This window comes from Pyricularia oryzae, chromosome 4 (genome assembly GCF_000002495.2).
Source record: "Pyricularia oryzae 70-15 chromosome 4, whole genome shotgun sequence".
NCBI classification, from domain to species: Eukaryota; Fungi; Ascomycota; class Sordariomycetes; order Magnaporthales; family Pyriculariaceae; genus Pyricularia; species Pyricularia oryzae.
Window position 1 is genome coordinate 860,621 of NC_017851.1, and position 13,889 is coordinate 874,509.

Below are 13,889 nucleotides of genomic sequence, written 5' to 3' on the forward strand. Positions count from 1 at the left end.
AAATGGGGACAGACGCACAGACTTTTTTCAGCCCTAACCCTCGGGACTCTTCTGATAACCGGCCAAGCCGGCTTGCTATAGTAGAGCTGTTGTAGGCTCGGTCGGTACTCCACAACATCATAGCTACTCGTTTACATTTACTAACGTTACAATCCTACGAGTTTGTACTATCTATTTTCAGCCCTAATACTCTAATGCAACATTAAGCGCTTGATGCTTCACGTCACAAAGAATGTTTAGCCGCGTGTTCTTTTGTCTGGTCTCGTCCAATGTCAGATCAACTCTATTCTCGGCGGGCTCTATCTATCACCATTTCATTGTTCTGTCTCGACCAAAGTCATCGAGGTCCTAATTCTGGCATCTTCAACGAAGAAAGAAAGCAAGAGATTCCAGAAGCAGCGACGAAACTTGAGCCGAAGGTCCCCTCAGATTTTTGTCCTCCTCTACGCAGCATCGAATACCAACACTAACAGACCCAGATTCTATCCGCTGACGGTACCCCCACAGTGATCGTGAGGACTTGGCCATCATGCCGTTCAACGTCCTCTATAGGGAGCTCCCTCGAAACCTTGCATACTAGTCACTGTATATATTAACAGTAGACCGGTAGGAGAACTTTGTCCCTTTCCAGGAGACACATAATCAGACAAGGAAACGTAAGGTCAGCCCTTGACGGCTAAAATCAACCTGGAAACTGTATGTTGCGGTCGTTCCACTCGGCTGGTCTCCCGTAGTCTTTGCTTAGCCCGCGATGCGCAACATCAAAAAAACAGCATACGCAGGACATCCATAATACACCCAGCGATCGACCAAGAACCCGCGAAGCTTAGTGTTGATGAGCAGCCGTGCTGTCTATCAGCGGTACCATACTGTATCGTCGTGGTATGCATATTCCGTAAGCCCGGTAAAGGCCAAGGCAAGCAATAAAAAACAAGCTCAAGTTTAGGCGGTGGTACGTGAGAGATTGTTAGACAGTTGAACATGGATGGCCTGCTGGTCGAATGGCTTTGGGGTTGTGCCTGGATTTTCAAACACAAGACAGCCTTTGACGCATGGTCGTGCCCGAACTATTGTATATCAGAACGCGCCTCCCATTTTTTTCACCACGATAACAATGATGGCTGTCCAGACAAAGAACTGGAAGACCATGATTGCAAGTATGATTCTTCGTTGCGCTGGTGTTAGTCCATTAACCTCTCCCCTGCTGTACCAGGAGAGCGCGGCATCGAATTTTCCAAGGTAAACAAGAACCGACAAGAAAGGGAATATGCTGACAGTCAACATCAGGACAAACCATCTACGCTGCTTTATCCGGCCTTCATGTGAAGTGTACGTCAAATGTGCGGATGGCAGTCTATTTCGATCTGCCAAGGCTCGCAAGTATGGATCACTTCCGGGTTGCAACCGGCGCTCGTCCCAGGGGTACAGATGTGGGATCTCGGATCGTCGTGACGGCCACATCCCAGCCATCCGATTTTTGAGAGGGGAGGCACCAAAGGTTGCAGTGCTATTGTCGCAGAAATGGGAGCCGCGTGATCGGTGATCAGGCGGTGAATCAATCTTGGAGCTAATCGGAGAGGTCGCAGGGCCATCGAAACGCAGGGCCGGGTGTTCTACAGCGGTGAGGTTAGCCAACAACACGGGCTGTCATTATTGATATGGTCAACAACGGACTCACGATTCTTATCATTCACCACCGACGAGAACAGAGGCGTCGGGGTTCGCCTGTGCACAGTTTGCGGAAGACGAGGCAGGTTTGACCTGACCAAAGTGCTTCCTTTATTTTTCCCCAGCGATGCAAAACTCTTTTTGCGCTCCCGCCCTTGATTGCCGGCGAAGGTCTGATCATCAAACCCGCTCTCGCGCCTTATGGCCTGCAGTCTTGCCGCTTCGGGCAGCGGTATGAGTGGAAAAGCGAAACTGTGAGACCCATTCGACAGCGCAGACAATGTCGACATATCATAATCTGTGTAAGCCTGGCTATCGTGATGGTTCGCGACACAATCACCATGGTCTTCATGAGCGTTGCTGTCACGATGTACACTCTGTTCACCAAACTGGTTTCCATCGAAAGGGTTCTCCTGATGACTGCTACACACCGAGTCTCGGAACTCGAAACGCGAAGTCCCGGCGGTCACCCGAGGCGGGACCGGTAACAACTTGTCTTTGTACTTCTTGTTTAGGGCGCTGAAAGGGTTGACAATCTTACCAGTCCGGCTCGAATCTGCAGGCTTTCCCCCTTTGCCCAGTCCGGTTGACTCCTGCAGAAGCCGTATGGAGTTCTGCGCAAGCCCGTTGACCCTGTGAACGCGCTGCTTCGGTATAAAAACAGGTATGTTCGAGTCTTTGAGATGTCTGACTTTGAACGGCTGGCTGTCGAGTTGATTTGACGGGTGCTGAATGATGCGTTCCTTGGAGCCACACTCGTCAACCTGAGCATCATACAGACTGATATCATCGTCTGATACATATGCGACGCTGCTGCCAGTAGATTTGACGGACGCACCGTAAATAACCCTGGGGGATGGCTTCAGAGGAGGGTAGGGTGGGCTACTGTCATTGACAACCTGGAATGTCCTTACTGTTTCCCACTCATCCCTATCGTTCAAAGGCTCTCTCGCGAGTAGACACTGAATTTTTTTGACTTCTGAAGATTGCTTAGTTGTAGTTGCGGTGCCGGGTTGGCACAAAGCGTCCGTCTGGAGGGGCACAGGCACCCTGACCGTGGCGCCTTGACTCTGGTCCACCTCCCACGAGGATTTGATAGCATCGGGGTGCAGAAACCGCAATGCAGCGAGCTGGTCGCGGTCGATCCTGGCAGAACTATCAACCTCCGCCGACGGGTGCTCAGGGATAGGAGAAGGTAGCGTAAATTTCTTGTAAAGCGACTTTAATGGACTGCAGCTTGGAGTTCTGCTGTGTTTGCTCGATGAGCTTTGGCGCTGAAGCCTGGCACTAACTTCCCTCTCCCTCTTATCCAGGAGAAAGACACCATAAGTAATCTTGTCGTACTTAAAAGGATCGTCGTCAGATTCTGTGGTCGCGCCCATAGAAAATTCTCCGACGCTGAGGTGCGCACGGGGAATCTCAGCGGGCCTCGTACGTGTCGACAGGGCGAGCGGAGGAGGTATGAGGCCGCCATTGCTGCCAGGGTCACTGTTGAGAAGGACCTGTGAGTCAGAGAGTGTCGAGAATGACAGTCCGCAGGACATTGGATGACCGCGGGCTGAGTGTGTCGATTTCCCGATTGGTGCATCGAAGAACGCGAGTGTAGGAATGAGCGGAAGCGAGAACAAGGGCCTGTCGTCGTTGGAGGTTGCTGTGTCGGACCACAGGGGATCTTTGTTGGCGACCGAGGAACCGTCGCTGCCTTGGTACTCCTCATGAGTGAAGCGCGCTGTATCAGTTCGGCTAATGCCTGGGCTGTGAATGACATCGTCGGGCCTGAAGCCACAGCGAGCGCCGGCACCTGACCGCAGCGCGCTGAGGTTTGCGGGACTCAGTCTGTTGAGAGAGGAGCTACGAGGAGCTCCGCGGAAAGGGGTAGTGTCGAGGGTGGCATCTACACCACGACTGGAGGATGTTCCCTGGTCAGATGCAGCAGAGCGACCCTGGTCGTAAAGGTGGTCTACAGTAGTATTAGACTGGAGTTCGGACACAGTACCCGACGAATTGATGTTTCTGTGCTTCGGCATGGGTACTGGGCTGGAATCCTCTGAGACAACAAATGGATCCTCGGGATTGCTGCGGGCAGAGTGGGCAACTGCGGTCTCCTCGTGGTTGTACAGGGCCGGCTCGCGCTTTGAAATCTTTCGGGCATTATTGAGACTGTCGGGTGTAGTTTCCTTGATGGGACTCAAACGGTAAAGGGGGATTGCATCAGGGCTCAAGAGAGCTTGGTCGTCGGATATGCAGTGTAAAGTAGCAGACGTCTTGCTAGGGTGGGCCGGTTGCCAACTGCTGGTGGCAGTCTCGGCCTCGATGCTGCTGTCATTGGACGCGAATCGATTCGATGCTGTCGAAGTAGATGTATGGGACCTTCCGGTTATGTTGCGGTGGGCTTCATCCAGACTAGGAAAGCGACACCCGCGACGTGCCGAACCGGGCGTCTTGGGGCCGGGACTGCCATTGGCTGCCCGTTCCGTTGGTCGGACTCGCGGAACCTTGATCTGAAGTTGTGGCTGTGATTGTGATGCCCAAGACTCGGAATTACAAATGGGCATCATGTCAGACGCTTTCAATGCTCGCGGTGCACTAGCTCCCGGCCACGACATGTTGTTGAACTGACAGACCCAGTGCAAGCTGCTCAAGAGAACTGATATAACAGCTTATCAAGCCGATGCATGCAGATCAGAACCCTATCCTAGAACCAGGACACCGGCCTATCAGGCCAATTTCCAGAAGCTTGAATACCAGCCCGGCTGAGGCAGCTAGGTATGTACGAAGACACGGCGCAACAAAAGTGAAGGATACTGGTTTGAGTTTGATTGCTCTGCTCTGATCAGACAGTAATTAGCACGATGGAATTTAGATTGTATGTGGGAAGGAACGAAATATGGTTGGTGGCCAGGGCAAACTCCCCGGGGGAGTGGAGTTGTGTTCTATGGTCAATGGCCAGAGTAATGACGAAGTAAGGGCAAGGTGAGGTGAGGGTGAGTTACGTGCAAAAGCCCACCGTTAGTCTTCCTCTGTCCTATTTGTTGACCAGCGGTAGGGACCTTTATGTTATGACCACAAGTTCATAAATTCTGGCTGGGAGAACACTGCCTTATCCCTAGATCATGCCTTGGTACCTAGATTACCTACTCTGTATCATCATGCCAGCCCAAGACCGCTCAAAGTTGGATATTTGTGGTACTCATTCGAATGCCTCCATGTATGTGTAGACTAAAAAAAAAGAGCAAATCTCTCGGGGCGTGCATGGGCCAGGAGCCTTGTTTCCGCGACGCTCTGCAGAGCCGTTTTCCACATGGCAGTCAAGGCATCACAACTTACTACCCTTAACACAGTGTCTCCAAATATGCCGAGCATGCGAAAGGGAGGAGTGGTGATTGTAACCCACGATTTTGCATCTCGGATTTCGATCGTGAGGGTCAGTCAACTCGCAACACATATGCGCCGTTTTTAATATGCGTCATCCCGTGTAGCTACGACGTTTGGTCCTGGGTCATATAACAGGCAGAGCGCAAAGATCGAACTTTCCACACGAGACAATTTTGGCTGTCCCGAATAGATACATATGTGTTTTTGCGACAAGCAAACATAACTTTGAGGTTATAAATCAAAAAGTAAGCCTATCGAGATGGCCTTCAGCGTTGACTTCAAAAGATTGATATCAAGAAAGAAGGCCCGTCGTAAAATTCGAGCTGCGAGAGAAGGGTGGTATGATAAAACAAGGTAGGTATAAAATACCATGATAATAGGTATGTACCTAGGTACCTATGTACGTACAGTACCTTATGGACTGCAAAGTGGTAGCTTGCAACGAAGGGAGTTGTTGATTAGATTTAGCAGTATGTTACGGTAAGTAATACCAGAATATCACATCAAAACGTCGGGATTTCGATAATCGTCTGCTCATATCAGCCAGTTGCTTATTTCCTAGCTTGGTAATATACTTCGTTAAAGCAAGGTACCTTGTTTATCGGTTCTGCCTAGACTCTCAATAGCTCAAGTTCTGGACAGTATTGACCAAGACCCCCAGTTTCTCTTTGTGGGGCGTATCAAATCGGCCCCACTACCCACTTGGTTGGACGAACCCCATGGGAGGTAGCATCGAGTGAGTGTGGTGGTGGGGGCAAGGTGTTTGCATCAGCTCCGATGTGTGCGGGGGACTCCTGCAGCTGGTTCGCACTTTCCACAACACCGGCCGATGACGTTTCAAAGATTGGTTACCGCACGCACTTCCCTTTCCATCATTAGTATGAACGTGCCATACGCCGCGTCGCCCAAATATACCAGCTACCTGGTACCTATACTCACTGCCTTACCTACCTACCTACCTTTGACTAACCAACGCGCTCTCAATCCATCCCACGGAAGAACGGTCGGACTTGTCAGCAGGCGAGTCGTGCAAACCGCGCACTCTGTTGACTAGGTAGGTAGTAATAGTAGGTCGGGTTTCATGCATTACCAGGCCGTCCTCGCATCTACCCAATACCTCGGTTAAAACACACCAATTTGTCGCTGTTGTCGTTGCCCGGCTTGCGAACTGAGATATGGATGAGGATTCGCCAGAGTTGCCAGAAGAAAACCAGGGCAAGGCAGCTTCGTGCCTCTTCTTGAAACTGACTCGGATGCGTGCGTCAAAGTAGCCGGCAGCCACTCCATTTTACCCCTACTCTCACCCAGACCTGCTTGCTTTGCTTTAGAATTAGACTACCTTACCCACATACATTAGCCCGAGGCCTACCGCTCGCAAATGCCAAAGTCCTATCTTCCATTGTATCTGATCTGCAGCCAGATGGTCGATCGCTGCCTTCGTAAGACGAGCGGGCTTAGGCGCTTCCCTCCCAGACTCCAACTCCTAAAACACTGCATTGATTCGGTTTCTCGCATGCATGCAGTTCCGATCCTACACGGTCGCCTTTACATTGTCCCCCATTTCTACCTACCTACCCACCTACTTAACAAGCTCATGACATCGAAAAACCAAAGACTCTCCTAGCATAGCATTCATCCGGACGTTTCATTTCGTGCATAGAAGCCCCGGTAGACCCGATCCATGAAGCTTGCAGCAAATACAGATTCTCATTATCCCGGAATTCATCAACGCTCGCCGTCCGGCTGATTAACTCTTCTCCACCAGTGTGAATGGGGTCGAATTTAGACATGCCAGGTTCCAACGCGAACGAGCCATCTTCAGCTATGGCACGGAAACCAGAGGTGGCCTTGGCAGGTCTCCCCGAGGAGATTCTTCTTGCGATATTACTCTGTAGGGACTCTGCCAAACGACAAACACAACCCCCGGCCTCGATCCCTCCTCTGCGCCCAAGGCTAACCCACGGCGGCGCCCCACAGATCTGGAGCCGGCCGATATTGCTCGATTACAGCAAGCGTCCCGAAAGTTCTGCGGTCTGTTTCGGGACAACACCTTCTGGCGCTCGATCTGTCTCCAGGAGTCCCCTTTTCTTGAGAGTTACAATCGCCGGCGAGTTGGTGGTCTCTACAACTCAAGTCCAAGCCCGGACTCTCTTCAAAGAATTGCCATACAGGTCAACCATGATGAGGATATCAAATCCGAATGGCAGGCCCCTGTTAAGAAGGAGAGGCGTCGGATAATGGCAAACTGGGACCCGACATATGTGGGCGAGGACGTCTCGTGGTACAGCGAGTACATACAGCGACATGGGAAAATCGCCATCAACTGGCTTCAGCAGCCACAAATAAGCGAAGGCTCCGAAATGCGGGTGAATGAGGTCAAGGGCGTGGCCCTCTATCGCCCAGATAACCCCGAATGCGAGCCGGGCAGGGCAGGGTCCGTTTTCGCTGTGTCTCCATTGGAGGACGGATCGGTGTGCCTGTGGGATGTCAATGGTACTAGGCGCAAACCTGGAGGTATCGCCGTCAAGAGCGAACCTGGGATTCTCTTTATTGATGGGCCAAGGGGTAACAATAGCCTGCGCTCAAAGCGGGTCGACAGTGGCGTTACTGAGTGCGTTGCTGTTGACAGCTATCGCGGCAGGGCATTTGTAGCGGTCCAAAGTCATCTTCTCGAAGTAGACCTGGAACGGATGTCAGTCGCAGGTTGCGAATCTTTCCCATGGTCAATCACTACCATGTCGACTGCCAACCCAGATCTCCCCTTGACAGTTGGGACTACCCATGGCTTGCATATACATGACCATAGAGCAAGAGGATCTGCGATGCAGCGTGTCGATGATGGAAATGGGATTGACCAATTTGACAGGTCAGGGGCCAATGGCTACTACGAGAGATCCATGCGGGCGCTGTTCGCCGACGATCCACTGCCCCCGTATACGCCCCTTGCACAACCAGGACCACTTAGTATTCTACACCTCGGGGAACTCGGCGGCGCTTCCAACGACATTTACGTTGCTGGCCGATTTTCTAACATTCTTCACTATGATCGCCGAAATTTTGGCACGATCAAGGACTCAATCCACTCTGGCGCGCGCCTGTGCAGCATGACATCTCTTCCATATCCATATAACCACCTGGCTAGCGAAGGACGACGAAAAGGGCAAATGTCTGTCGCAGAGGTCAAGGAAAGCAAAGAGCTGAAGGGCCACACATTGGTCGCTTGCGGCGAATACAACACCAAAGGCTCCTTGGAACTTTACGGACTGAGAAGCGGCGCCTCATCCTCGTCGCCTCTGCTAAGCTCGGAGACTATCAAAAATCGCCAGACGTCCTCACCTTCAAAACTGCTGTCTGTTTCGAACCATGGCACGCGTCTGGTTGTTTCTAATGGCTCCGGGCTGATAAAATGGTTCGAGCGTGACGGGTTTACTGAAGTCCGAAAATGCCGTGTCGGTCAGAGCAGAGCGGCTCAGGGTACAGGGCCAAGAACACTTGGTCCAGTGTCAGGTTGTGAAGATATGGCACGGAAGCTACTCCCGATCGCCCACAAGGAGACAATTAAGAATAATGAGATTTTGTTCTGGACTGGCGAGAGGCTCGGTCTTGTAGGTTTCTCGGCCAGGTCAGGCTTTACCGCTGACGAATTTGAGCAGGAGGCCAAGTCGGCAATGGAGCTCGAACAGGAGCGGGTAGAGCGTGGTTATAGGGAGGGCATGCGCCTTGCGCTGCAGCGTCAGGCCGAGGATGTTAGATTTGTCCGGGGGCTGGGCCTCGGGGCTGCTATGTAGGTAATTAGTAAAACCCAATACTGTTGGCCATGACTCCTCCTAGGTGTTCCCCTATAATCCCCAACCCAGAGAATCAAAAAGGTTTTCGGCATAATTATAAGCTCTGCTGTGCACCAAGTTTGTGCAATACTGATGATACTTCCAGGGAATAGAACCTGACCTGTTAGACAAGTCTTGATTCTGTGGCGCAAAATTTTATTAGGTGCTTTCTATGTATGAAACTCATGCCATCTCTGATTTTACCATTTGGAGGCGGCAGTGTGCCGTTCGTTGAACTCACCGCTGAGCGAAAACGGGACGAGAGATCGTGTAACGACTGCTCGCATCTAGGCTATGGGCGAAACCAAGCCGCTCAAGCATGGCAAACAGATCCCTGAAACTCATCACTGGTGGTTGCATAGGTAATATCCCCTGTTGTACAGCCCAATACTCGCTCTAAGAACGAACAGCCAGGCTCTGATAAGCTACAGCATAAACATCTCATATAAGCAAGGAAGGAGAGTAAACAGGTAGGTAGCTTTGTACCGTGCTACAGCTATATGATATTGTTTCGTAATACACATAGCTCTATGACTATCTCTGCCTAAGCACAGCTCATTAGTTCAAGTGAAAAGAACCACAAGCTGCTCGTATTGGCACCAGATAATCCAGGGATGCAAAAGCGAAAATTGCAGCCCTACCAAGAACTCGCCAAGCACTTTTTTCCGGGTAAGACAAGGCTGCAACACTGAGGCTCGTACGTCCGCAAAATCCATCCCCCCCCTCCCAACCCAAAAAAAGAAAGCCCTTTTGATCGCCTGATATAACGAGTCAATGAAATGCCCAACGCTGACTGTTAGTCCCATGCGCACCTGATCAGGTCTACGAATTATGCGAATCGCCGACAGGGGTCGGTGCTATGCGTCTCTTCTTTGGCTCCTGACTAGCTTCCTCTTTGTCACTTTCGCTGATATCTCGCTTGACGCCCGAGGCAGTGACAGTACTTGGGTTTGCCACAGAACTGCGTGGTGTCTCGGGAGGCGTCGTAATAGGTACCCCTGTTACCTTGCCAGAGTTGGTCGCGGCTATGCCCGGCACGGTTCCTCCGATGAGTGTTGGTGCATTCAGTATCCCAGACCCCTGCGTAACAACTGAACATGTCGAGTTGGAGCGTGCTGGGGACGACGGTCGCTGTCCCGCGGTGGCGAAAGCTGGTGGAGAAGGAGCGGCAAACGAGCTTGAAGCTGTCCGGTGATGCGACTGTGACGCATGAAATGGTGAAGGAGGCGCAGGTACCGTAGTGGGTGTGGCGGCCGGGGTGTTTTGGCTTGACAAGACTGTCGTTGTGGGAGTGACACTTTGTCTTAGTGGCAGCTCCCCAGTGTAGACCTGGCCAAGGTCCGAAGGCGAAAATGACAAGGTCGAGCAGAACCCATCGGAAGACGATATTAGCAGCGTGTGGCCATCCTTGGACCTGCACCACCAAACAAATGTGAATGTCAGTAGGGGAAAACCAATCGAGACATATGGAAATAAGTTCACTCACCAAGCAAGATCAGTGAAGGTTGCACAATGCAGATTGCTGACAATGCAGATGGGGGTCATTTGTTGCGTGTCATAGAGCAGAACAGAGTCCTGGGTTGCAACTGCGTACACCATTCTATACGGCAGGGCGAACGCGGGCTTCGGGCCGGGGCTAGCTGACGGGGCCTCGGGGTTTGGTGGTTTACCGGTTGTGCCTATCACTTCACCACCTGGCGGTGGTGGGGGATCCATGACCGAAGTTGCTGGAGACGGTTTTGAGACCGGTTCGGGAAGGGAAGGAATAGGCTCTTCGGCTGACGATGTGTCAATGGTGATATGCCTAGTCGCAGGTAGTGATTGCCTCAGAGTATATATGATTGGCGAACACCTCACGACGACGGATGGCTTTTTATGCCCTGGAAGATGACAGATGGGCGGCTTATTGATCCCGCCGCGTGAGTAGATGAAGACAGTGTTTGTTACTTCGTACGTTGGCTTAGAGCCTTCTACCTGATGCTGTGTTTGATATTGACCCGCGGGGGTGATCAGAAGACTGCCGTCGGGGGTAAAAGTGAGTCTTCTGAAAAATGACGTGAGTGTTTCGTTGTGGTAGAGACTGGCATTCTTCATGCCTAGACTGGCGCTGGGATGAGGTTTTGGTGATGGCTCCATGGGCATAACTGCCGGCAAAGGCATTGAAGGGGCGGGCGATACAGAGCGTCTTGACGAAAAAGATGACCTCCTGCTGTGACTTATCACGCTAGGGGGGTTCATTGGCAGGGCCATGGAGGTTGGCGTTCCAGGTGCAGATGGCGCAGGCGACGACGCAGCCACGGAGTCGAGAGTTGAGACCTGGGACCGGTGTCCGAACTCGGGGGGTGCCGGACTGTGAGAAGATATTCTCCTCGGCGGTAAGTCTGTCTTCATGTGCCCGGCAATCTTTTGCGGCTTATCCTCGTGACCGCTCAGTGTGTATTTACCATCCTTTGTCCTCAAAGCGTATATGTGGACCGAGCGATCCGACGACTGCGTGGCTATAAACTCGTCCAACGGATCCCATGCCACTCCCTGAACGTAGTGGCTATGCTCGGCAATCTGCCGGACCAACGCGCCGGTCGCGGCGCTATATATACGAGCGACGTTGTCCATGCTCCCGATAATGAAATACTGGCTGTCAGGAGACCAAGCGAGATCATAAATCTCGGCGCCAGAGGATCGGCACATGTTCTTGGTGCGCCATGTCTCCTTGTCCTCCAGACCTTCGGATCCAAAAGATGCTGGTAAATGATTCTCAGCTGGTATCCAGAGTATGATGTTTCCATCGTCACCGGCAGAGGCCAGCAGATCACCTGGAAGCTCAGATAGGTCAGCATGTGGCTCTGGGTTTTGGCATAAGAGAACGCCATTTATGACTTCTTATTGTTCTCGGATCCGACCTTTTGGTGCCCAGCGGACAACATTGACTGCTTGTGTATGCTTCTGTAGACTCGAAAGATACTCGACCTTGCGGTCATCTCCTTCTGCTACAACCTTCCATATCTGGAATACGGCATCTGTAAGTATGTGCAAGAAGCATAAAAAAGGATGTTTCTGCAAGGCAACATACGCGGACATTGTTATCACCACCAGCTGTGGCCAAACGCCCCTTTCCAGTTGGCTCGAAATGAGATGAATATATTGGGGCAGTCTGGTCGTGCCAGTTGATGATCAGAGGCGTGCTTTTCATGGTAGCAGGGGGAGGTCGGGTCCTGGCGAGGGCGTCGACGGTCGAGAGTTACGGGAGCTTGCATTGACGAGGATTGCGGTCGAGAGCTGCGAAGGCAGCCGGCATGGACTCGCAATACGTGCGATGGTGTTTATGGGGTCGAACTAAAGTTTTGCTTGGAGAAGGTATGCCACAGAGATATACGCGGTCATTTACGGACTCGCTCGGTTGGGTGATTTGGAGATTGAGGCGTAGGCTCAACTACATAGAAGCAGGTCGGTGGTGTTCAGGGCCAGGAGGAACTCGATTCGATTCTAGGATTCGTGTGTTTGGTTGATAGTGACGATGTTCTGGGTCCTTTTGGAGGCCGAGCCCAAAGGAGTCGTTTCATGGAGTTGATTTCAGGAGGAACCAACGTCGAGGCTGCCAGGATTCATGTCTTGGGATGTTTCTGGTGTGTGGTGTAGCTTGATGGCACCTAACCTGGCAATCCTGGCTTGCCTGGCACGTCTGCTCCTGCCCTGGGCGGAAGGATAATGCGCCGCGTTGATAGGTTGCACGTTCTCGCGAGAAGCGTGGGTGGAGTTCTTCATGTAGCAGCTTTGCTCACCACCGTGCTTGCAGGTGTCGGGGGAATTGAGTGGGGTCAGATGTCCAGGTATCCATTTTGAGCTTTGTAGCCGGTGTTCAAATTACGAAGTAAATGTCGAACGGTTACCTCCCCTTGCTCCCTTACCTACGAAGTAGGAACCTAAGGTACCTAGGTACCTACCAGGGAGCTAAGGTAAGCTAGGTAAGGCTTGGGTGCCTACTCCGTATCTAATTTGCCTGGGTAGGTTACCCACCCAAGGTAGGTACCATGGTAATTAGGTATACGTACAATGTACGAAGTAGGTAAGCTACCTCCTAGCTACGGATAGGCGGTTGGTAAGGTAATTATCCAATGGATAGATAGATAGGTACCTACCTCTGTTAGTAAAACAACTCCGCCCGGACGAGTCGTTGCAACTGACGATCTCCGCCTATTTTTCTTTTTTCTTTTTTCCTTCACCCTCTCTCGTTTTATTATGGTCCGCACTTTCCCTCTTTCTCCGACTCACTCTAAAATCTTATAAATCAACTCAGTACTCTGCACGTTCCCGATTTATTCACTTCAGTACCAGGTAGTCTTGCTACTCTCAACCGTATGTACCTATGAAGTAGGTATTTACCTTCCGCCCTAATGCAGGTAGGCTGGTATGGTAGGTACCCATGCGGGGAATGCCATCTGCAGCTAAAGGGTAGGGTGCCTGACCTCTGCCATGATGATTGGGCAATCAGAGCAATCGCCTCTGTGCTGACTGCAGGTGGAAACGTGACCCAAAGTGATAACCCAGTGCGTACGAACACTTCAAATCAATCACTCACCTACTCCGTAATTTATGTATTACATTATCACCAAGGGCCCCTTTTCATCCAGTCCTCTTGGCCAACCTGTCTCCATTTCGGTTGCTGGGTAAGGTAGGTATTGTCCTGCACGGCCAGAGAAATCTTTGTACGGTTGATAGCACGCGGTAGCCAACCAAGCCTATACACATGCATGTACTGTACTGTACTGTACTGTACGTTACGTGGGCATTTGGAGTTTGTTCTCCCATCGTGGCATAGAACAAACATTCAATTCGATTCCATCCAAGCATTACGGGTTTGCCGCAGGGACCACCGACCCGTCGCCATATCGCAGGCCCGAGACCAACCAGGTGAGCTGTACCCTTTCTTTTATTTGTAATCCAATCCCAGCAACTACAGCAATAGTAGTGCTGCTAATGACCTACCGGTACATGGCTACTGACCTACCTACTGTACCAGGC

At 51.5% G+C, this 13,889-nt stretch overlaps 3 protein-coding genes across 3 annotated transcripts; 1 reads left to right on the forward strand and 2 right to left on the reverse strand.

Annotated features, from left to right (window-relative positions):
* Nucleotides 1–1,297: 1,297 nt before the first annotated feature.
* On the reverse strand, nucleotides 1,298–4,274 carry MGG_03739 (uncharacterized protein; the record flags this gene model as incomplete). Its single annotated transcript, XM_003716092.1, has 3 exons — nucleotides 1,298–1,316; nucleotides 1,406–1,613; nucleotides 1,679–4,274. The coding sequence occupies 3 exons, from the start codon at nucleotides 4,272–4,274 to the stop codon at nucleotides 1,298–1,300; spliced, it is 2,823 nt and encodes a 940-aa protein (XP_003716140.1).
* A 1,602-nt stretch (nucleotides 4,275–5,876) lies between these two features.
* MGG_03738 (F-box domain-containing protein) lies at nucleotides 5,877–8,942 on the forward strand. The gene is made up of 2 exons (XM_003716093.1): nucleotides 5,877–6,934; nucleotides 7,021–8,942. The coding sequence occupies exons 1-2, from the start codon at nucleotides 6,814–6,816 to the stop codon at nucleotides 8,829–8,831; spliced, it is 1,932 nt and encodes a 643-aa protein (XP_003716141.1). The 5' UTR covers nucleotides 5,877–6,813; the 3' UTR covers nucleotides 8,832–8,942.
* A 325-nt stretch (nucleotides 8,943–9,267) lies between these two features.
* On the reverse strand, nucleotides 9,268–12,764 carry MGG_03737 (uncharacterized protein). The gene is made up of 4 exons (XM_003716094.1): nucleotides 11,941–12,764; nucleotides 11,771–11,873; nucleotides 10,357–11,683; nucleotides 9,268–10,284 (listed from the first exon to the last, which is right to left on the reverse strand). Exons 1-4 carry the CDS (start codon nucleotides 12,058–12,060, stop codon nucleotides 9,693–9,695), a joined length of 2,142 nt encoding a protein of 713 aa, XP_003716142.1. The 5' UTR covers nucleotides 12,061–12,764; the 3' UTR covers nucleotides 9,268–9,692.
* Between the last annotated feature and the right edge of the window lie 1,125 nt (nucleotides 12,765–13,889).

What these genes read in the sequence shown, in the direction of transcription:
- MGG_03738 (XM_003716093.1), top strand. Translation starts at nt 6,814, where the DNA reads ATGGGGTCGAATTTAGACATGCCAGGTTCCAACGCGAACGAGCCATCT. An exon ending in TCTTCTTGCGATATTACTCT is followed by an intron (nt 6,935 to 7,020) that starts GTAGGGACTCTG and finishes GGCGCCCCACAG; the next exon opens with ATCTGGAGCCGGCCGATATT.
- MGG_03737 (XM_003716094.1), bottom strand. Translation starts at nt 12,060, where the DNA reads ATGAAAAGCACGCCTCTGATCATCAACTGGCACGACCAGACTGCCCCA. An exon ending in TGTCCGCTGGGCACCAAAAG is followed by an intron (nt 11,684 to 11,770) that starts GTCGGATCCGAG and finishes CTGAGCTTCCAG; the next exon opens with GTGATCTGCTGGCCTCTGCC. An exon ending in ACCTTCACTGATCTTGCTTG is followed by an intron (nt 10,285 to 10,356) that starts GTGAGTGAACTT and finishes TTGGTGGTGCAG; the next exon opens with GTCCAAGGATGGCCACACGC.